Genomic DNA, 22,861 nt, shown 5'->3' on the forward strand with positions numbered 1-22,861 from the left:
CACTAAACTATGTTTTCTACCTTTATCTTGCATCTACCTACCACTTCAGCATTTTATTAAAAATAATAATAGATAAATGTGGTATCCACATATAAATCAAGTATAAAAATCAAATGAATATTCATATTTGAACTGATTGTTTATAGTTCATAATGCATCTGCAAAACCGAAAGCGTCTGTGATGACTGCGTTTTAATGTTCACCATGTAACTTATTCACTATGTAAGAATTTGTTTTCCATGTAAGAACTTGTTCGTTATGCTTCAGAAGATGGGAGACTGACGAAAATTAGGCTTGGGGTGGATTAATGATTGTGCATTGAGCATTGACCCCCCCTATACAGAGTTTTATTGTTGTTAACCATTTGATCAATAAATATGAGAGATGCCCTCACACACACACAAAAAAAAAATATATATATATATATACACACTTCCAATTGTAAAATAAATAAGTAACTGGGATGTAATGTATAGCATAAGGAATATAGTCAAAATATTGTAACAACTTGGTATGGTGATAGCTGGTACCTAGAATTATCATGTATATAAATGTTGAATCACTGTGTTGTACACCTGAAACTAATGTAATACTGTGTGTCAACTACCCTTCAATAAAAAATAATTATCTAAAAAAGAAAATGAGCAAAGGATCTGAATAGACATTTTCTAAAACACATACAGATGGCCAACAGATGAACATGAAAAGGTGTTCAACATCACTAATCATCAGGGAAATGCAAATCAAAATCACAGTTAAGTATCACCTCATACCTGTTAGTATGACTAATATAGAAAGGTAAGAAATAGCAAGTGCTGGCGAGGATGTGAAGAAAAAGGAACAGTTGTGTGCTTCTGGTGGCAATTTTTTTTTCCACATAATATCTATTTATTATGAATGATCAAATGACAGAAGGCAGGCAGGGGAGAAGCAGAGAGAGGTGAAGTTTTCTGGCAATGTCCAGGCTCCTGGTGTTCTGTCTCAAGGGTTCCTTGCCACTCAGCGAACAGCAGACGTCAGAATGAGTGAAGACTCCATCCTTGAGGGACTCGGGGGACATACAGCGCACAGGCAGCAGCCCTTTTCCTCCTTTGCAGTAATAGTCTGTCTCATAGATGTCTCTCGTCATACTAAAGTCTCCAATTTTGACTGTGAAATCTTCAGCTACCATGCAGTTCCAGGCAGCGAGGTCTCTGTGGACAAACTTGTTGGCGTTGAGGCATGCCATGCCATCTGCAATCTCTCCAGCCTTCTGGATCATCTTGCTCAGGCTTGGAGGTGCTATGGCTGGGTTATTCTCCATTTCTGGCCTCAGAGACCTGAGGTGACTTTTGAGATCCCCCTGCATCATCAGTTCCATGATGACAAGGGTAGGCTGGTCCTGGGACACCATGCCCAGCAACTGCACCACATGGTGACAGTTGAACTCCTTCGTCACCGAAGCCTCATTGAGGAACTCAATCCTCTCGCACATGCTCGCAGCCTCGTTCACCATTTTAATGGCCAACCTGGTTTCGGACTCGTCTTTGACCATGCCCTTGGCAACTGCTTCGTATAACATCCTAAAGGAGCCCTGCCCCAGCTCACGGCTCATGGTGATCTTTTTCCGGGCGACCTCTCACTTGTCGGGAACATACACGTCGGCCGTGCTGAAGTACTTCGGGTTCACAGAAGCATACAGCACTCCATTCCCCAGCCTGCTGCTATTTCTTTTTCTGTGGAAGACGCACATTATAACCAACCCTCCTACTATGAACAGGATGGCAACCAGCAGAGCAATGATCAGATGGATGAAATTTTCATACGTTATTTTGGCCGGGACGTAGAACACAGGGTCTGTCCATGACCCATTCCCAGAGAGAGAGGTGGCCTGGATCCGGACCATATAGTTCCCTGGGTTGAGCTGGTTAAGCTTGGCCCCTCCATACTTCCTGTACTCCTGTCTGGACACAAATTCCTGCTGATCCTCAACTTGTGATCCATATTTTATTTCATACATTAGTATAAATCCATTGGGATTCTCAGGCCCTGGCCACTTTAAAAAGATGGAGTTTTCAGGCCTTCGCTCCCAGGTCACCGGCCAGGAATGTCAATGGTATAGTCACTATGAAATAAACAGTATGGGGGTTCCTCAAAAAATTAAAAATAAAACTACCATATGATCCAGCAATTCCACTTTTGGGTGTTTATCTGAAGTAAACAAAAATACTAACTCAAAAGACACACCTGCACCCCCAGGTCCACTGCAGTATTATTTACAATAGTTAAGACATGGAAGCAACCTAAGTATCCATCAATGGATGAATGGATATAAAAATGTGTTATATGTACACAACAGAATATTACTCAGCCATAAAAAAAGAAATCTTGCTATTGGAGAACATGGATGGACCTTGAGTGCATTATACTAAGTGAAATAAGTCAGAGAAAAACAAGTACTTTATGATCTCATATGTATAAAGTTTGAAAAGGCCAAAAACCAAAAACTGGACTCCTAGATACAGAGAACATACTGGAGTAGCCAGAAGCCAGGGGTGAAGGGTTGTCGAAAGGCACCAAACTTCCAGTCATAAGGTAAGTAAGTATAGGGGAGGTAATGTATAGCATGGTGACTACTATATTGTATATTTGAATGTTGCTAAGAGAGTAGATCCTCAGGGTTCTCATCACAAGAAAAAAAGTTTTGTAATATTACAAACTGTGATTGCCGTTAACTAGACTCACTGTGGTGATTATTTCACAGAATACACAAATATTGAATTCTTGCTGTACACGTTAAATATAATCTATATGTCAATTATATCTAAAAAAAAAAAGACTTCCCTCTGAGTTGAACTAATTAAATCCTTCAAGGAAAACAATGTTCCTCATAACTGAGAAGAGCTCTAAGATTGAAGCTTAATAAATAAAATCAATACTTAAAACAATGTATCAACTGGCCATTATAGGAATACTGGGTTAAGAGAAATTTTGGCAATGTAACAATGTCCAGGGAGAGAAAAGTTCAACCATTGGAAGATATAAATTATTCTAGTCACATTCTACCTGAATGAGCTCATTGTCTAAAACATCCACCTCCCATTGTCATCATCAAATTCTCAGTGACTGAACTAAACCCTGTTCAGATTTAGTTGTTTAGCTGCCTGACATACCAAGGAGGAGGTTCCTACATAGGGGTCACAAGCTTTCAAATCTAATGAACCTCATCCTTCTTTCAGATTTAACTCTAATAACCTAACACTCATTAAAGATAAATGAACTGACATTCTGGTTTTATACACTTATCTTCTGTGAATTTACACAGTGTCATCCAATGAGAATCTGATCATCTCTCAGTGAACTAATGGGAAGGTCAGTGTCAAGACCTGAAAAGTTAAGTCCTAGACCTTAACTGTGAGGCTGGCTTTGGGTCAATCATGTGCTTTCCTCGTGGCAACAATTTCTCACTTTTGGTATACTAAAGTTTCTTCTAAAACTTTAATAGTGTTAAATAAAGTTTGGAAGGACTGACACCAAGTATGAGAGAGAAAGAACTGATAGGATTTAGTAAGTAAGTGCTTGAATATGAGAGGTGAGGCTATATCCCAAGATTCTGGTTTGGGTGCCTAAGGAAAAGGAGATACTATTACACAAGATTGAAAACACAGGAAGAGATGAAAATCAGTAGAAGGCAGATGATACTATTAGAATGCCCATGGGACGTTCAAGTAGAGAAAGTCAATAGGCAGCTGAAGTATGTACGGAGTTTGTAAGAAATTTAGGCTGTAGTTAGATTTAACAGCCAATAGCAAACAGGTGGTAATGGATGAAACTGCCTAGGAAGAATGAGTAAAATAAAAGGCTGAGTATCAAATTCTAATGATTAGTATTTAAGAGGAATGCAAAAGGATATCAAGATAATGAAGTACTTAGGGAGGAAGTTGTGGGCCAGATGTGACTGAACCGAAAGAATGTGTATCATATAAGCTAACAGAAAACTGCAATCAATCAGGGTGAAGACAAAAAGTGTCCTCTGGAGTTTGAACAGTTAAGTCACTGGGAATTTTAGTGACTGCAGTTTGAAATGAACCATACCAAAAGTAAAAGCAATAATGACTAAGTAAAATGCTTCACCTTGAGACTACAAATCTGGAAAATACTATGACAGTAACAAGTAATTTTACATCCTGTCTGTTCAACCGCCCCTTGGCATTTGACTTCACAGCAGTTCCTGCTGGCATCCAACTCCATCTGGTTTATGACTGGGCCATGATTACAGCATCACCAATGCTGACTCAATTGAGTGAGTACCAGAAAAACTCTTGGCCCCCAAATTGATCTTGGTTTATTCAGTTAACTGATATAAACCACCAGTTTTGTTATGAGGAAAGGGAAGAGCTGTGTGTTCTCCCCACCTCCTGTACCTGCTCCTGGTCACAGCTGAATTTCTATTTCCCACTTTTCTCACATGCCTTTTTACTCTGATACAAAATAATCACAAAAGAATCTCTTCAGATGCCAAAGGACTTGTTTAATTATGGTGATTCCCTGCTGAGATCAGAAACCAAAATAAAATTTAGGAAAAACAGCATGGTATAGGTTAGAAAAATGAGCTCTCATAAATCATCTCACCCATAACATACGCAAAACTATATGCAACCCCTCTCACATGCTGGTAATTATTTTGTGTCATATTTCTAATTTGCCATCCAAACCAACAGAGTAGTTTAATCTATAGTGCTTTTGTGCCTGTAACCATTAACAATTTCTTGTAAAGTGGAAAAGTAACCAAACAGCTAAAGAATTTCAACTTTCATAAAAAGTGTGTAAATACCAACCATGTCTCTAGTGACTCAGGTGAACAAAGTCTTTTTATTGACATCAGTTTCAGATTTCAATCACACTAATGAAAATATGAAATTAGAAAAATATTTTAAGAGAAACATGCAGCAGTCTCCATTTCAATGTGTGACCCCACTGAGATTTATGCTTTAGTGAGTCACACTATGAAAACATTACAAGATTCGCTTACTTGACAAACTATACTACTGACATGTTCTCTTAGTAGACTGTGAAGTGTAGAAGGGATAAGATGATGAACAAATCATCTACTTCTCCCTCTCAATGGCATAAAAGATCTGTTTTCTTCCTCATTCTTTGCTGAGGAGATGCAGGCAAGCCAAAATCACTATCGTTTTTCTGTGCTAATAAATCCAATTAGGTTTGATGCAGCAAAAATGACTAGCTATGTAAAATTAAACAGTTTCAACAAAAATCTTTCCTTTTGTGTAAGAGCAAAGAAGTTTTTATTTCAAAAAATTTGTTTATAAAGCTTATATTTATTACAGAACATTTAGAAAATGTACAAAAAAGAAATAAAAATCTTCCATAATCTTAGTCCCCTCACACACTCCCCGAGGATACCCACTGTTAAATAACTGCATGTTTTTAAAAGAAAAAAATATTGCCCAGAAGTAGTGAAAAATCAAGTCAGTTCAGCTTAAAGAGAAATAAAGATCATAAGGCTAAGGCATTACAAATCTTAACTGACACAGGCACTGTTCTGGCTCAGTACTTCCCCTCATTAGTACCTAAGGACCTCCTGCCACATATACTCTCTGAACACTGGCAAGGAAGGTAACACTTTGCCCTACCCCAATTATTATTTTGAAAAACTTCAAACCTATAGGATAGTTTAAATTAATACTCAAATCACCTAGATTCACTAACTGTTAACATTTGGCCACATTTGCTTATCTTTGTCTATATATACACATAGTTTTCTGTTGCTGAAATACTTGAAAGTAAAATGTAGATATAACATTTCATCTTTAAATACTTCAGCATGTATTTCCTAATAACAAGGACCTTCTAAGGGAAATTACTATTGTTTGTGGACTAATCAAAATGTATAATTCTTTCTGTAAGACATACTATATGTAAGATAATGGGGCAGACAGACTGTAAAACTGATTAGCCTCAAGTATCAAAGCCTGTTTTCTTCCTTTGTGCCCCACACTGTGACACTCCTCTTAAAGTTTCTCAACCTTGGAAATGACATTTCAGGTACAATAAGTGTGTGGGGCTGTTCTGTGTACTACAGGACGGTCATTCCTGGCCCCCAATCACCAGTACCACCCACATCCAGCTGCAGCAATTCAAAGTGTCTCCAGACATTGCTAAATGTCCCTTGGGGGTCATACTGCCCCAGTTGGAGAACACTGCTCTTAAAGAATAGGACCCCTCCCAAATCCAGAACAACAACAGCAGGAATAAGGACAGCATATATTTATTTACTGACTGCTTCCCATGTGGCACCATGTTCTAAGTATTCTCCATGTGTTAAATCATGTGGTTCCTAGAATAACCGTCTGAACTGTGTCTGGCAGCCTCTTTGTCTTGCAGAGACTGGTAGACCCAGTGAGACTATGTATGTGAGATTTGGTCACAAAGCCAGTGGCAGAGCAGGGATCCCAACTCACCCACACTGCACCCCGAGGTGCCTGGCTCAGGACTTTGCACCCAAATGTGCCCTCACATACTCCCAGATGCATTGTTTTCCTCTTCCCTAATCATGCTGATCCTCACTAAATCTTTTGTGAAAATCAACCTTGTCTCAGACTTCAGACCTTTCTGGAACCACCTAACAATGCTAGTGCTCCTCAGAACAATATGACTCTCCTTCGGGATTCGCACAAAGTCTGAGGTTCTGCCCATGCTGCTCTTGGTAGAAAGGAAGGACTCTCACGATGACTTGCTTCAATCCTAAAGGATCTTACCAACCAGTTAATGTAGGAAAACTACTTGTTACTGTGCCCAGCACACAGTAAGTTAGGTAGAATACCGGTTACCTCTTCTCTCCCCTCTAGACTGTGAACTGCTTTAAGGTCAGTGATCACTGTATTGTGTCCTCATACAGCCCCAGTGCTTGGCACACACTAAGTTCTCAATAAATAAATAAATAACTAAATAGGTGAGTGAGTTCTGAGTAAATGAATAAACAAATCAAAAAGTGGCTTCATTCAAAAACTGAGATCCAACACTTGGCCAATACTACTTAGTTAAGCCACTACTTTTGATTAAAAGTACAAAATACTTTTGATGGTACATACTTCATTTAACAAGGAAAAAAGTTCACATAAGAAATTTTAAGAACAAAAAGTGCATAGGAAAATAGGCACTCTTATATAATGCTGATTACTCAAATTGATACACACTCTAAACTGACCCCCAGAAAGAAATCATAAGCCTTAAAAATGTGTATAAAGTTCAAACCAACAATTCATTCTAAGAAAATTAGCTATTGCAGACATAAGAGAGGTATAAGGATGTTCACTACAGTCTTTTTTATAACACTGAGAAAATGGAATTTTTTCCAATGTGTTTTAGTTTTGCTTTTATTTAAACTGTTTCTAAGTAGAAGTTCATACACAGGTGAAAAAAGGAGATTCCTTTGACATTCACAGAATTAACATTTATAGTTTCAACAACTTGTACTTAACTCCAAAGATCCAGAGCATTTTACAAAATGTATTGCATACTGTGAGCAGTACCCCACAAGACTGATGATAGGAAAATGCTTCTTGGTTGGTGAGTAGGGCTGGTCAACTGTCTAGCTTCCGCACCTTTACAGGTGTAATACTCTGCAACAAGGTTGTGGTTGCTCTAGGACGGATGAGGGCATCTAACAGGAGAAGTAGTCTCTTGCAGGATGAACTCTATTAGGGCTGACCTAAAGTGACACACACACATGCTCAGCACACTGACCCGTAATGTGGTTCCAAGCACTGAGCTCAGGAATGTACTCAGACTAGACTGAAACAGCCTGGAGAGGCTGACATTGATGGATGAATAAAAGCTGGGTGTGCCTAACTGTGTAATACTCTGCAACGAGGTTGTGGTTGCTCTAGGATGGATGAGGGCATCTAACAGGAGAAGTAGTCTCTAGAACTTACCTACTTCATTTTGGACCTACAGGGACCCAGAAGGTGACCGTTATGTTTTCAGACATCTTTCACAACCTGGAGAAGTTTTATGTATCTTTGAAATGTGGCCATTATTTTGTCTGCATTTCCTCCTCCTCTCATTCTTCAGATAAGTAAACTACTTGACTTATTCAAATGGTATCTGGGTTTGGTCTTCTATCAATTCATACCTACTACTATCCATGGTCATTAGGACAGTCATGCAGTTCTCTATTCCACTAAATAAATCATGGTAACATGTAATCTTTTCAAGTAGTGTGGTTTTGGAACCTCTGTGGCATCATGGAACCCTCTGGAGGGATGAATCCAGAGTGCTACATTTCAGTGCATCCATACTTGTTGCCTAATCTACCACTCGGAGAGCTGTCCTAACAAGAAAGTATCCAGTGCCTGCCTCTGAGGGCACACAGTCAGGCCAATGAAGGACTGCACTGTTCTAGTCCTCTATGACATCCTGTACCTCTGGTAAGATGAACTGCTCCACAGGCTTGTACCACAGCTTGTTCACCTGCACACCACAGCTTGGAGGACTAAAGCGAGCAATGAAGAGGGCCTCCTACAAAATGGGGAGGGGATATGGGGGTGGGATTTGGAAAAGACAAGAAATGGAAAAAAATAGACAAGAAGAAATACTTCATGTTAGACACTGCACATGTAACAAGTTTTCAAACATATCTTGGTCAGGTAAATCCTCAACGGCCCCAACATTGGTTATGAGTACTGCTCTACTGTGGTTTAGGCATGATTTTGGTTTTTTCATGCAATCATGGTTCTTTCATATATTTAAGACAACCAAAGTTGTCATGAAATTCTAAAACACTAAATTTAATCCATATAACCTTTAAAATAACCCACCTTGAAGTGAGGAGCATTAGGGGAAGCATGAGGTGATAAATTAAGCCAGCTTACTAGGCTTAAACCTGAAGAGTTAGGAATAAACTGAAAGATCAGACTTCTACAGAGAACAAAGATATTAAGGAATCCCTATTCAAGAAGAGCCTTTAGAAGAAAAATACACAAAACAAAAAATGGTAGACGAGAGGACTGAATGTCATTATGTCTACTGTTTTCTTAGGACCCTCCCCAGTTTTTTTTTAGGCAGAACATTTCCTTATTCTCATGGGTATTCTTATTCACCAATTTACCATAAAGGAAGCTTCTGTTAAAGCTATCAAGACCACGCAGAAGTTCAGAATTAAGGGGCTTCTAATGGATGTGTATTATTTCCATTAACACCAGTTTTTGGAAATGCATGGTAATATTTTTTGCATTACAACTATCTGTGAACCCATTATCATCCACCTTGGACTAAGCCTTCCTTGGTGATAAAGATTAACTTCTTAGTTAAAAGTACAGCAACTACAAGTTAAATTAACATGATCAAAATACTGGATTTCTGAACTAAACTACCTGATTGATAACTCAAACGCTATGAATAGTTAAAAAAAAAAAGACTACATATACTAAGACAATTAAGTGTACCTAAAAGACTCAAGATTAATTCTATTTTCTAGATAAGGATAACAGTAGAATTAAGAGTACTGCTATCTTGGTTATCTATTTAGGTTTTGGTATCAATGAAACCTTTAACCACAATAATATATGAACTCATACTTGAGTAATTTGATAAAGTTCTCACTGTAATTAAAATGGCTGGAATTATCACAAGGATTTGTTCCCTCTCTCTTATATTTATGTCAATAAACACAGTAACAGACTACACATATTCTTTAGAGGAAGTAGGAATAGCACAAACAGCAAAAATTAAATTTAACCTTAAATTGATTTGTATATTTATTGACAGCTAACACTGTTATATCTGTTAGTAACAAATAACATTAACATAAAAAGCTTTTCAAAGATGCCTTAAAAAGACCTTAAAAAGACAAGAGTATGGAATTGGATTAAAGATGGCGGCGTGGGAGGAGAGACAGAGGCTTCCTCCTAAAACTGGATACAATTAGAAAATTTAATTGGCGCAACTAATCCTGAGAGAGAAACAGGAAAGAGGCCGGCGTCAGACTGCACACACCTGGAGAAAAGAGCAGACCTCACCGAATGGGGTAACGTACCAGAGCTGAGGCTCCGCGGGATCCAAGGCCTTCCCCCACCTCAGCTCCCCAGCGGGAGGAAGAGAAACGGAGCAGGGAGGGAGTGGAAGGCTTGGGACTGCTGAATACCCAGCTCTGGAGATCTGCACTGGGAGCAAAAACCTACATTTCATGGTGCTTTCATGAGACTCCCATGACTACCGGGCTGGAAAATTAATACAGGCAGAGTTCCTGGGGAGACTGGGATTCCGGCCACTTGTGGAAAGCAGGCATCCATATCTGGCTGCTCTGGAACAAAAGCTTATACCTGTGTGCTCGGTCCACTGGCTCTGGTAGTGGAGACAGGCACAGCAGCCGGGAGGCGGGGAACAGATCTTTCCTTCCCCCAGGTACCAATACCGCTCCCCTGCAACCCCGACATTGCTTCAGGGGTGGAGTAGCTCCAGAATAGAGTTTATGGACACTAGAGGGCGCCATATACAAACATGAAACGCCAAAGGAACCCTGCCCAGAGTAAAATTATTAATACAGCTCCCCAGAAAGATTTAAATGATATGGCCCTAGTGACTCTTCCTGAAAGGGAGTTCAAAATAAAAATCATCAATATTCTAATGGAGGTATGGAAAGGCACCCAAGAACTCAGGAATGAAATCAGGTCAGAGATCCAATCGTTGATGAGCATGATGGAGGGTATTAAAAGCAGGTTGGATAAGGTGGAGGAGACAATAAATGAAATAGAAACTAGAGAAGAGGAATACAAAGAAGCTGAGGCACAGAGAGAAAAAAGGATCTCTAAGAATGAAAGAATATTGAGAGAAATGTGTGACCAATCCAAGCGGAACAATATTCACATCATAGGGATACCAGAAGAAGAAGAAGAGAGAGAAAGGGACAGAAAGTGTCTTTGAGGACGTAGTTGCTGAAAACTTCCCCAATCTGGGGAAGGACATAGTCTCTCAGGCCATGGAGATCCACAGATCTCCCAACACAAGGGACCCAAGGAAGACAACACCAAGACACACAGTAATTAAAATGGGAAAGATCAAGGATAAGGACAGACCGCTAAAAGTAGCCAGAGACAGAAATAAGATCACATACAAAGGAAAACCCATCAGGCTAACATCAGACTTCTCAGCAGAAACCTTACAGGCCAGAAGGGAGTGGCATGATGTATTTAATGCCATGAAGCAGAAGGGCCTGGAACTAAGATTACTTTATCCATCAAGATTACCATTTAAATTGGAAGGAGGGATTAAACAATTTCCTGATAAGCAAAAGCTGGAAGGCAAAAAAAAAATTTTGCCTCCCACAAACCACCTCTACAGTCCATTTTGGATGGACTGCTATAGATGGAAGTGTTCCTAAGGTTGAATAGCTAATTATGAAGCAAATGCAAAATTAAATTAACTATCCTCAAAGTCAATCAAGGGTGAGACAAAAAGTACAGAATTTGATAACTAATATATAAAGAATGAAGGAGGAAGAAAAAGGAGGAAAAATAGAAAGAACCTTTAGATTGTGTTTGTAACAGTATACTAAGTGAGTTAAGTTAGACCCTTAGATAATAAGGAAAGTAACCTGGAACCTTTGGTAACGACAAATCTAAAGCCTGAAATGGCAATAAGTACATACCTATCTATAATCACCCAAAATGTAAATGGACTGAATGCACCAATCAAAAGACACAGAATAATAGAATGGATAAAAAAGCAAGACCCATCTATACGCTGCTTACAAGAGACTCACCTCAAACCCAAAGACATGCACAGACTAAAAGTCAAGGGATGGGAAAAGATACTTCATGCAAACAATAGGGAGAAAAAAGCAGGTGTTGCAGCAGTAGGATCAGACAAAATAGACGTCAAAACAAAGAAAGAAACAAGAGATAAAGAAGGACATTACATAATGATAAAGGGCTCAGACCAACAAGAGGATGTAACTATTATAAATGTATATGCACCCAACACAGGAGCACCAGTATATGTGAAACAAATATTAACAAAACTAAAGGAAGAAATAGAATGCAGTGCATTCATTTTAGGAGACTTCAACACACCATTCATTCCAAAGGACAGATCCACCAGACAGAAAATAAGTAAGGACACAGAGGCACTGAACAACACACTAGAACAGATGGACCTAAAAGACATCTATAGAACTCTACACCCAAAAGCAACAGGATACACTTTCTTCTCAAATGCACATGGAACATTCTCCAGAATAGACCACATACTAGGCCAGCAAAAGAGCCTAAGTAAATTCCAAAAGATTGAAATTCTACCAACCAACTTTTTAGACCACAAAGGTATAAAACCAGAAATAAATTGTACAAAGAAAGCAAAAAGGCTCACAAACACATGGAGGCTTAACAACACGCTCCTAACAGTCAATGGATCAATGACCAAATTGAAAGGGAGATCCAGCAATATATGGAAATAAATGACAACAACAACACAAAGCCCCAACTTCTGTGGGATGCAGCGAAAGCAGTCTTAAGAGCTAAGTATATAGCAATCCAGGCATATTTAAAGAAGGAAGAACAAACCCAAATGAATAGTCTAACGTCACAATTATCAAAATTGGAAAAAGAAGAACAAATGAGGCCTAAAGTCAGCAGAAGGAGGGACATGATAAAGATCAGAGAATAAATAAAATTGAGAAAAATAAAACAATAGAAAAAAATCAATGAAACCAAGAGCTGGTTCTTTGAGAAAATAAACAAAATAGATAAGCCTCTAGCCATACTTATTAAGAGAAAAAGAGAATCAACAAACATCAACAGAATCACAAACGAGAAAGGAAACATCACGATGGACCCAACAATACAAAGAATTATTAGAGACTACTATGAAAACCTATATCCTAAGAAGCTGGAAAACCTAGAAGAAATGGACAACTTCTTAGAAAAATACAACCTTCCAAGACTGACCAAGGAAGGACACAAAATCTAAACAAACCAATTACCAGCAAAGAAATTGAAGTGGTAATCAAAAAACTACCCAAGAACAAAACCCCGGGGGCCAGATGGATTTACCTCGGAATTTTATCAGACATACACAGAAGATATAATTCCCATTTTCCTTAAAGTTTTCCAAAAAATAGAAGAGGAGGGAATACTCCCAAACTCATTCTATGAAGCCAACATTGCCCGAATACCAAAACCAGGCAAAGACCCCACCAAAAAAGAAAATTACAGACCAATATCCTTGAAGAAGGTAGATGCAAAAATACTCAACAAAATATTAGAAAACCAAATTCAAAAATACGTCAAAAGGATCATACACGATGACCAAGTGGGATTCATCCCGGGGATGCAAGGACGGTACAATATCCGAAAATCCATCAACATCATCCACCACATCAACAAAAAGGACAAAAACCACATGATCATCTCCATAGATGCTGAAAAAGCATTCGACAACATTCAACATCCATTCATGACAAAAAATGTCAACAAAATGGGTATAGAGGGCAGGTACCTCAACATAATAAAGGCCATATATGATAAACCCACAGCCAACATCATACTGAACAGCGAGAAGCTGAAAGCTTTTCCTCTGAGATCGGGAACAAGACAGGGATGCCCACTCTCCCCACTGTTATTCAACATAGTACTGGAGGTCCTAGCCACGGCAATTAGACAAAACAAAGAAATACTAGGAATCCAAATTGGTAAAGAATAAGTTAATCTGTCACTTTTTGCAGATGACATGATATTGTACATAGAAAACCCTAAAGACTCCACTCCAAAACTACTAGAACAAATATTGGAACACAGCAAAGTTGCAGGATACAAAATTAACACACAGAAATCTGTGGTTTTCCTATACACTAACAATGAGCTAATAGAAAGAGGAATCAGGAAAACAATTCCATTCACAATTGCATCAAAAAGAATAAAATACCTAAGAATAAACCTAACCAAGGAAGTGAATGACCTATACTGTGAAAACTACAAGACACTGTTAAGAGAAATTAAAGAGGACACTAACAAATGGAAACTCATCCCATGCTCTTGGGTAGGAAGAATTAATATCGTCAAAATGGCCATCCTGCCCAAAGCAAAATACAGATTTGATGCAATCCCTATCAAATTACCAACAAGATTCTTCAACGAACTGGAACAAATAGTTCAACAAGTCATATGGAAACACCAAAGACCCTGAATAGCCAAAGCAATCCTGAGAAGGAAGAATAAAGTGGCGGGGGGATTTGCCCCCAACTTCAAGCTCTACGACAAAGCCACAGTAATCAAGACAGTTTGGTACTGGCACAAGAACAGAGCCGCAGACCAGTGGAACAGAACAGAGACCCCCTATATTAACCCAAACATTTATGGTCAATTAATATATGATAAAGGAGCCATGGACATACAATGGGGAAATGACAGTCTCTTCAACAGATGGTGCTGGCAAAACTGGTCAGCTACATGTAAGAGAATGAAACTGGATCACTGTCTAACCCCATACACAAAAGTAAATTCGAAATGGATCAAAGACCTGAATGTAAGTCATGAAACCATAAAACTCTTAGAAAAAAACATAGGCAAAAACCTCTTGGACATAAACATGAGCGACTTCTTCATGAACATATCTCACCAGGCAAGGGAAACAAAAGCAAAAATGAACAAGTGGGACAATATCAAGCTGAAAAGCTTCTGTACAGCAAAGGACACCATCAATAAAACAAAACGGTACCCTACAGTATGGGAGAATATATTCATAAATGACAGATCCGATAAAGGGTTGACATCCAAAATATATAAAGAGCTCACGCACCTCAACAAACAAAAACCAAATAATCCAATTAAAAAATGGGCAGAGGAGCTGAACAGACAGTTCTCCAAAGAAGAAATTCGGATGGCTAATAGACACATGAAAAGATGCTTCACATCTCTTGTCATCAGAGAAATGCAAATTAAAACCACAATGAGATATCACCTCACACCAGTAAGGATCGCCACTATCCAAAAGACAAACAACAACAAATGTTGACGAGGTTGTGGAGAAAGGGGAACCCTCCTACACTGCGAGTGAGAATGCAAATTAGTTGAACCATTGTGGAAAGCAGTATGGAGGTTCCTCAAAAAGCTCAAAATAGAAATACCATTTGACCCAGGAATTCCACTTCTAGGAATTTACCCTAAGAATGCAGCACTCCAGTTTGAAAAAGACAGGTGCACCCGTATGTTTATCGCAGCACTGTTTACAATAGCCAAGAAATGGAAGCAACCTAAGTGTCCATCAGTAGATGAATGGATAAAGAAGATGTGGTACATATACATAATGGAATATTACTCAGCCATAAGAAAAAAACAGATCCTACCATTTGCAACATGGATGGAGCTAGAGGGTATTATGCTCAGTGAAATAAGCCAGGCGGAGAAAGACAAGTATCAAATGATTTCACTGATCTGTGGAGTATAAGAACAAAGAAAACACTGAAGGAACAAAACAGCAGCAGTTAAGCTGTTAAGCATAATGTTGGCTGTACGTCTGTCATATATGGCCTTTATTATGTTGAGGTCCTGGCCCTCTATACCCATTTTGTTTTTATCATGAATGGATGTTGAATTTTGTCGAATGCTTTTTCAGAATCTATGGAGGTGACCATAGGGTTTTTGTCCTTTTTGTTGATGTGGTGGATGATGTTGATGGATTTTTGAATGTTGTAGCATCCTTGCATCCCTGGGATGAATCGCCGTGATTGTGATGGATGATCTTTTTGATGTATTTTTGAATTCGGTTTGCTAATATTTTGTCGAGTATTTTTGCATCTATGTTCATCAGGGATATTGGTCTGTAATTTTCTCTTTTTGTGGTGTCTTTGCCTGGTTTTGGTATTAGAGTTATGTTAGCCTCATAGAATGGGTTTGTGAGTGTTCCCTCCTCTTCTGCTTTTTGGATAACTTTAAGGAGGATGGATATTAAGTCTTCAGAATATGTTTGATCAAATTCAGCAGTGAAACCATCTGGTCCACGCATTTTGTTCTTAGGTAGTTTTTTGATTACTGATTCAATTTATTTGCTGGTATTTGGTCTATTCAGATTTTCTCTTTCTTCCTGGGTCAGCCTTGGAAGGTTGTATTTTTCTAGAAAGTTGTCCATTTCTTCTAGGTTATCCCATTTGTTAGCATATAAATTTTCATAGGATTCTCTCATAATTCTTTGTATTTCTGTGGTGTCCATAGTGATTTTTCCTTTCTCATTTCTGATTCTGTTTATGTGGGTAGACTCTCCTTTTTTCTTGGTAAGTCTGGCTATGGGTTTATCTATTTTGTTTATTTTCTCAAAGAACTAGCTCCTGCTTTCACTGATTATTTCTATTGTTTTATTCTCAATTTTATTTATTTCTGCTTTAATCTTTATTGTTTCCCTCCTTCTACTGACTTTGGGCCTCATTTGTTCTTCCTTTTCTAGTTACATTAATTGTAAGTTTAGGCTGTTCATTTGGGATTGTTCTTCTTTCCTGAGGTAGGCCTGTATTGCAATATATTTCCCTCTTAGCATGGCCTTCAGTGCATCTCACAGATTTTGCCATGTTTAATTACTGTTGTCATTTCTCCCCATATATTGCTTGACCTCTGTTTTTATTTGGTCATTAATCCATTGATTATTTAAGAGTATGTTATTAAGCCTCCGAGTAATTTATTTCTAGGTTCATACCTTTGTGATCTGAGAAGCTGATTGGTACAATTTCAATCATTTTGAATTTACTGAGGTTCTTTGTATGATCTATTCTTGAAAATGTTCCATGTGCACTTTAGAAGAATCTGTATCCTGTTGCTTTTGGATGGAGTGTTCTGTAGATGTCTGTTCAGTCCACCTGTTCTAATATGTTTTTCAGTGCCTCAGTCTCTTTATTTATTTCTGTCTGGTGGATCTGTCCTTTGCAGTGAGTGGTGTGTTGAAGTCTCCCAAAATGATTGCCTTGCATTCTATTTCCTCCTTTAATTTTGTTAGTATTTGTTTCACATATGTAGGTGATCCTGTGTTGTGTGCATAGGTATTTAAAATAGTTATATCCTCTTGTTGGACTGACCTGTTTATAATTATGTAATGTCCTTCTTTACCTCTTGTTATTTTCTTTGTTTTGAAGTCTATTTTGTCTGATACAAGCACTGCAACTCCTGCTTTTTTCTCCCTATTAGTTGCATGAAATGTCTTTTTCCATCCCTTTATTTTCAGTCTGTGTATGTCTTTGGGTTTGAAGTGATTCTCTTCTAAGCTGCATATAGATGGGTCTTGTTTTTTATCCATTCAGCGACTCTACGTCTTTTGATTGGTACAGTCAGACCACTTACATTTAGGGTGATTATCAATAGGTATGCATTTATTACCATTGCAGGCTTTAGATTCATGGTTAGCAAAGGTTCAAGGGTAATTCCCTTACTATCTAACAGTCTAATTTAACTCACTTTGTATCCTATTAGAAACACAACCAAAAGATTCTTTTTTTTTTTTCCTTTTTCTTCCTCCTCCACTTTTTGTTATGTTATGAATCACATTCTGTACTCTTTGTCTATCCCTTGGGTGACATCTATTTAGCCTTATGAATACTTCCATCTATAGGAGTCCCTCCAAAATGCACTGTGGAGGTGGTTTGTGGGAGGTAAATTCTCTCAGCTTTTGCTTATCTGGAAATTGTTTAATCCCTCCTTCAAATTTAAATGATAACCTTGCCGGGTAAAGTATTCTTGGTTTGAAGCCCTTCTGCTTCATTTCATTAAATATATCATGCCACTCCCTTCTGGCCTATAAGGTTTCTGCTGAGAAATCTGATGTTAGCCTGATGGGTTTTCCTTTGTATGTGATCTTATTTCTCTCTCTGGCTGCTTTTAAAAGTCTGTCTTTATCCTTGATCTTTGCCATTTTAATTATTATATGTCTTGATGTCCTTGGGTCCCTTGTGTTGGGAGATCTGAGCATCTCCATCGCCTGAGAGACTATCTCTTTCCCCACAGTGGGGAAGTTTCAGCAATTACTTCCTCAATGATGCTATCTATCCCTTTTTCTCTCTCTTCTTCTTCTGGTACTCCTATAATGTGGAGATTGTTCCATTTGGATTGGTCACACTGTTCTCTCAATATTCTTTCATTCTTAGAGATTCTTTTTTCTCTCTGTGCCTCAGCTTCTTTGTATTCCTTTTCCCTAATTTCTATTCCATTTTCTATGTCTTCTACTACATCTAATCTGCTTTTAAATCGCTTCATTGTATGTTTCATTTCAGATGTGGAATTTCTTAATGATTGAATCTCTGTCTTAAATTCGTTCCTGAGTTCTTTAGTATTTATTTTGAACTCTCTTTCAGGAAGATTGGTGAGTTCAGTTTCATTTGGGCCTTTTTCTGGGGTTTGTGAGTTTTTGGTGTGAACCATGTTTTTTTTTAACATTTCATATTTTTGTGTTGTGCTATCTAGTTCCTAGAAGCTCCAGTCTGTGGAGCTGCTCAGCCCCTAGAGTGAAGTTGGGGTCGTAGGGCAGCAGAGCTGGTGCCTGGGGGGAGGAAAGATCTGTTTCCTTATTCCCATCTGCCACGCCTGTCTCCGGTACCAGAGCCAGTGGGCCAAGCACACAGGTGTAAGCCTCTGTTCTTTGCATCTCCAGCTGCTGTAGGCAGGGCCTCCCTCTGACTGGCCTGACTAATGCAGTTACTTGATATATAACAGGAAAATGTTACCCATGCTCATGCTTAAGAGAAAAAAATGATAATCAAAATAACAGATCCCAAGACCATTGAAATACCAGAAAAAGCAAACAGGATATTAAAGCCACTATTATAACTAAGGTCAAGGCTATAAAGAAAAATTCAAAATAAAGGATACTTTAGAGAAACAAATTACAAAAAAGAAATAAATGGAAATAAATAGAAATCATAAAATGGAAATAAATGGAAAGTATAGTACCTTAAAAGTTAATTAGCTAGGCTTAAAAGCAGATTTGAAATGATGAAACAGTCAGTGAGTCTGAATAAAGAGTAACAGAAAAGATCAGATTAGAAAAACCAAGAAGAAAACATTTAAAAAAATAAACACAGTCTCAGGAACTGTGGAGCAATGTTAAAATATCTAATATACCTGTAACTGGAATTCCATAATGAGGGGAGAGAGAATGGGGTGGGAAACGTTTTTTTGAAGAAATAATAGCTAAAAGTTTCCCAAATGTGGTGAAGATATAAATTTAGATTGAAGAAATTTGGCAAACCCTGAGCAGAACAGACATAAAGAAAAATTACACCAATGTAGGCACTCAACTGCTGAAAGCCAAATATAAAGAGGAAATCTTGAAAGCAGCCAAATAAAACAAAACAAAACAAAACCCACATTACATACATCATATATGAGAACAATATGAACAATAGTTGATTTCTAACGAGAAACAACAGAGGCCAGAAAACACTGGAATAACATCTTTAAAATACTGAAAAGAAAAAAAAACTCAACCCAGAATTTCTATACCTGGAAAATACTCCACAAGAATGAAGTAGGAAAAAAAGAATAAAGGCAAAATAAAATTTTTTCAGAAAAATAATACTAAGGGAATTTGTCACCAGTAAATTTGCACTGTAAGATATGTTTCAAAAAAAATCTTCAAAGGTTGTTCTTTGAGCTGAAGGAGACAACATCAGATGGAAAACTGGATATTCAGGAAGGAAAGAAGAGTACTGGAGATGGCAAATATAAAAGATAATTTTTTTCCTAAATTAATATACATTCAACTGTTTAAAGCAAGAATTATAACACTGTTTTGTGGGACTTACAGCATACACAGATGTTAATGCATATTAACAACAAGGCAAGAAAGATGGAGGATGGTAAATGTAATTATATAGTTACAAGGTTCTTATGTTTTACATGAAGGGGTACACCATTAAGACTGAAAAGTTCAGAATGCATACTGTAATCCTTATGTCAATCATACACACTAAGAATAATAGTACAGAGTTGTAGCTAAAAGGACAACCGAAAAATTACAATGGAATTCTAGAAAATATTCAATTAACCAAAAAAAACGGCAAGGAGGAACCAAGAAACAAAAAAAGGTAGAACAAACAGAAAAGAAATAGCAACATGAAAAACAAAAATCCAACCACGTGGTAACTGCATTAAATGTAAATGGCATAAATATTCCATGTAAATTAAAAAGGAGAGATTCTCTGACTGGAAAGAAAAAAAACCCAATTATATATATGTTATCCATAAGAAACACAATTTCCAACAATAGAAAGAATAATACATCATGACGAAGAGGAATAGGTTGGTTTAACACTCCAAAGTCAACAAATGCAATTTACCATGCTAACAGAATAAAGAAGAAAAACCCTGGAAACATTCCATATGCCCATCAGTAGAAAAGATAAACACTGTATACTGCTGGAATATAACTTATCAATTAAAAGAAAGAAAAGGAAAAAGTCACTGAAACATACAATAACATAGATGAGTTTCAAAAACATTACATTGTGTGAAAGCCTTACATAGGAGAGTACTTACTATGTGAATCTTACAAATAAAGTCCCACTACAGGCAATGTAGTCTATAGTAAAAAACAAAAAAACAAAAGAAAACCAGTGGCTTACCCTAGGAAACAGGGTAGGGTAACAGGACGTTCAGTTACAAAGATTTATGCAGTTTAAAAAACTGACTGAATATATATCTCAGTGTATGGAAAATGTTAAAAACCACAAATATTAAAGATAATGATATGCATGCTGAAGTGTTTAGGGTTGAAGTGCACTGATGCCTATTACTTACTTTGAAATAAAAAAAGATAGATTGATGAATGATTATGTATGTGATAAAGCAAATACAGCAAAATGTTAATGTTAATTCAGTTGGTGGATATATAGGTGTTCACTATATAATTCTTGTCAAGATTTCTGTAGTTTAAAACCCAGGAACAGACCTTTTCAAATACAATTCCCAGCTGCACTCCTTCAGATATACTGTGAACAAATCAGATTTCCCCAAATATCAGGAACAGAGTAACCCCAATTGTTTCAAACATTTATTCCATCTATATCCTCATTACAAAAAAGATCTGAAGCAACTGTTAGTCTTGTATTACAGTGATAGACTCTAAGGGTTGAAAGAGACAATAACACTCACTTATCCCTAAGAGTCCCAAACATTTTATATTCATTATCAACTTTTGTTATTCCTTAATCTTTAGGGGATTTTAGGTTGGGAATTTCTAATCCAGCTCAACTCCTTTTTTTCTAGATCTAACACATTTATTCATTGGTATTCTCTCCCCAAGTCGGCATTATAATATATCACAGTATAATGTAGCCAAATGATAAGGGAAGAAAGGTGGAAATGTCGCAGAATTATGTCATCTCCCAACCTGCTATATGCCACGAGGAAAAAGCTGATGTTTTTGAAAAAGAAAAATGGGGAAAACCTTGTAAAAAGAAGTGCATACCTCCTGGTCTGCCTGATAAAGCTTGACAGTGATGTTCCTCTGGAAACCCACATCATTGGCATCATGAAACACTCCGAGGCTGGTAATAACGATTGGGTAGAGAACTCGGAAGCTCACACTGACAACTCGGTCCTCAAATGAAGTGTCTTCAGAAAGACTGAATGCTTCAATTTCCTGATTCAAGACTGAGGAAGTAATGAGAAAAGGAGTTTTACATAATCAAACAAATATAATCTTTTATTTTACTAATATGAAGTCAAGAAGTAGACTTGATAACAAACTCTTGATAATTATTTGTTATATAATTCCTTCACAAATGACAACAATTAAAAAAGAAAAAGCTTCAGAAATATGATTGCTTCTAAAAAAATTATTTTGAAGTTTAAGAACAAAGTTTTGAGCCACATCTAAGTATTTAATTATCAGAACTTCTTTAATAAGTTTTTGGATACACATGTTTGCATATGGATGTTTAAATGCCACAGGGGAATATTAAATCCAAAAGCATCTTTTAGGAAAGATTGGATAAATAGGGATATTATCAACAGTATTGACTACAGTTATAAATAACGAGTAAATTTAGTTTGCTCTTCAAGTTCCAAAATTCCTACTTCTTGTTGTTACAAAAGTAACTGAAATCACTTCAAGTAATACTAAAACCCTCTTTGCTATGCAATATTGATAAAAGAGAAACACATCAAACACAATAAGGATTTCTATTTATTGCCATGCCTCATCACATTTTGCACCTTCACAACTACATTGTGTGGTTTGGCATTATCGCCAGTTAGATTAAGACACTAAAGCTCAGAGATTTAAGTAATTTGCCCACAGTCACAGAGTGACCTTGCAGCAGCCAGAAATCAAGCTCAGGTTTAGTGACTTCAAACTCAGTGCTCTTTCCACTCTCCCATACTGCCTAATCAAGGCTCCAAACCACCTGTCTCATGTAATTTTTTCATTTACCATAAATGAATCATAAATGATAGATTACATGAAGCATTTAATATAACTGAGAATATCAGTGCCACTTTGAGACTAAAAACCTGTATTAAGAGATTACATAAAAATTCTTTGTATCTTTTTGAGCTGTGGTTTTCCAACCTTTCTGACCACCTAATCCCATCACTTAAAAATTTGTATACACACTCATACATATATAAAATATACACCTATATATATATTATCATCACTCAATATATTCACTATTAATAAAGATTATATTTTCTTGTTTTCAGATAAATAGAAATTCTGTTTTCTTCCCACACCCCAGCAGATAATTGGATACCTACTTTAGAGTTCTAGAGTGCTATTTTACACTTAGTAGGTGCTCAATAAAATGTGACTAAGCAGAATTGATGGCTCATACACAATTACATACATGAGCAGGAGGGGCAAAAAAGGAGGATACAGATTTTGTCAT

General features: G+C 37.4%; 2 protein-coding genes across 5 annotated transcripts in view; both read right to left on the reverse strand.

Annotated features, from left to right (window-relative positions):
- Window positions 1-22,861, reverse strand: part of B3GALNT2 (beta-1,3-N-acetylgalactosaminyltransferase 2) — a 72,878-nt gene that overhangs the window by 19,910 nt on the left and 30,107 nt on the right. For 3 of the 4 annotated variants that reach the window (XM_036919299.2, XM_057505740.1, XM_036919298.2), the window contains exons 4-5: window positions 21,439-21,623; window positions 8,425-8,520 (exon numbers count right to left, since the gene is read on the reverse strand). In XM_036919299.2, coding sequence (XP_036775194.2) covers window positions 8,425-8,520; window positions 21,439-21,623 — 281 coding nt within the window. The remainder of the gene's footprint in view (window positions 1-8,424; window positions 8,521-21,438; window positions 21,624-22,861) is intronic. The other variant, XM_036919297.2, reaches the window with a different exon arrangement.
- On the reverse strand, window positions 646-7,650 carry LOC118929309 (insulin-like growth factor 1 receptor). The gene is given in 1 exon segment (XM_036919301.2): window positions 646-7,650. A coding segment is annotated over 1 exon segment (1,098 nt). The 5' UTR covers window positions 2,000-7,650; the 3' UTR covers window positions 646-901.

Source organism: Manis pentadactyla, chromosome 8 (genome assembly GCF_030020395.1).
Source record: "Manis pentadactyla isolate mManPen7 chromosome 8, mManPen7.hap1, whole genome shotgun sequence".
Taxonomy (NCBI): domain Eukaryota; kingdom Metazoa; phylum Chordata; class Mammalia; order Pholidota; family Manidae; genus Manis; species Manis pentadactyla.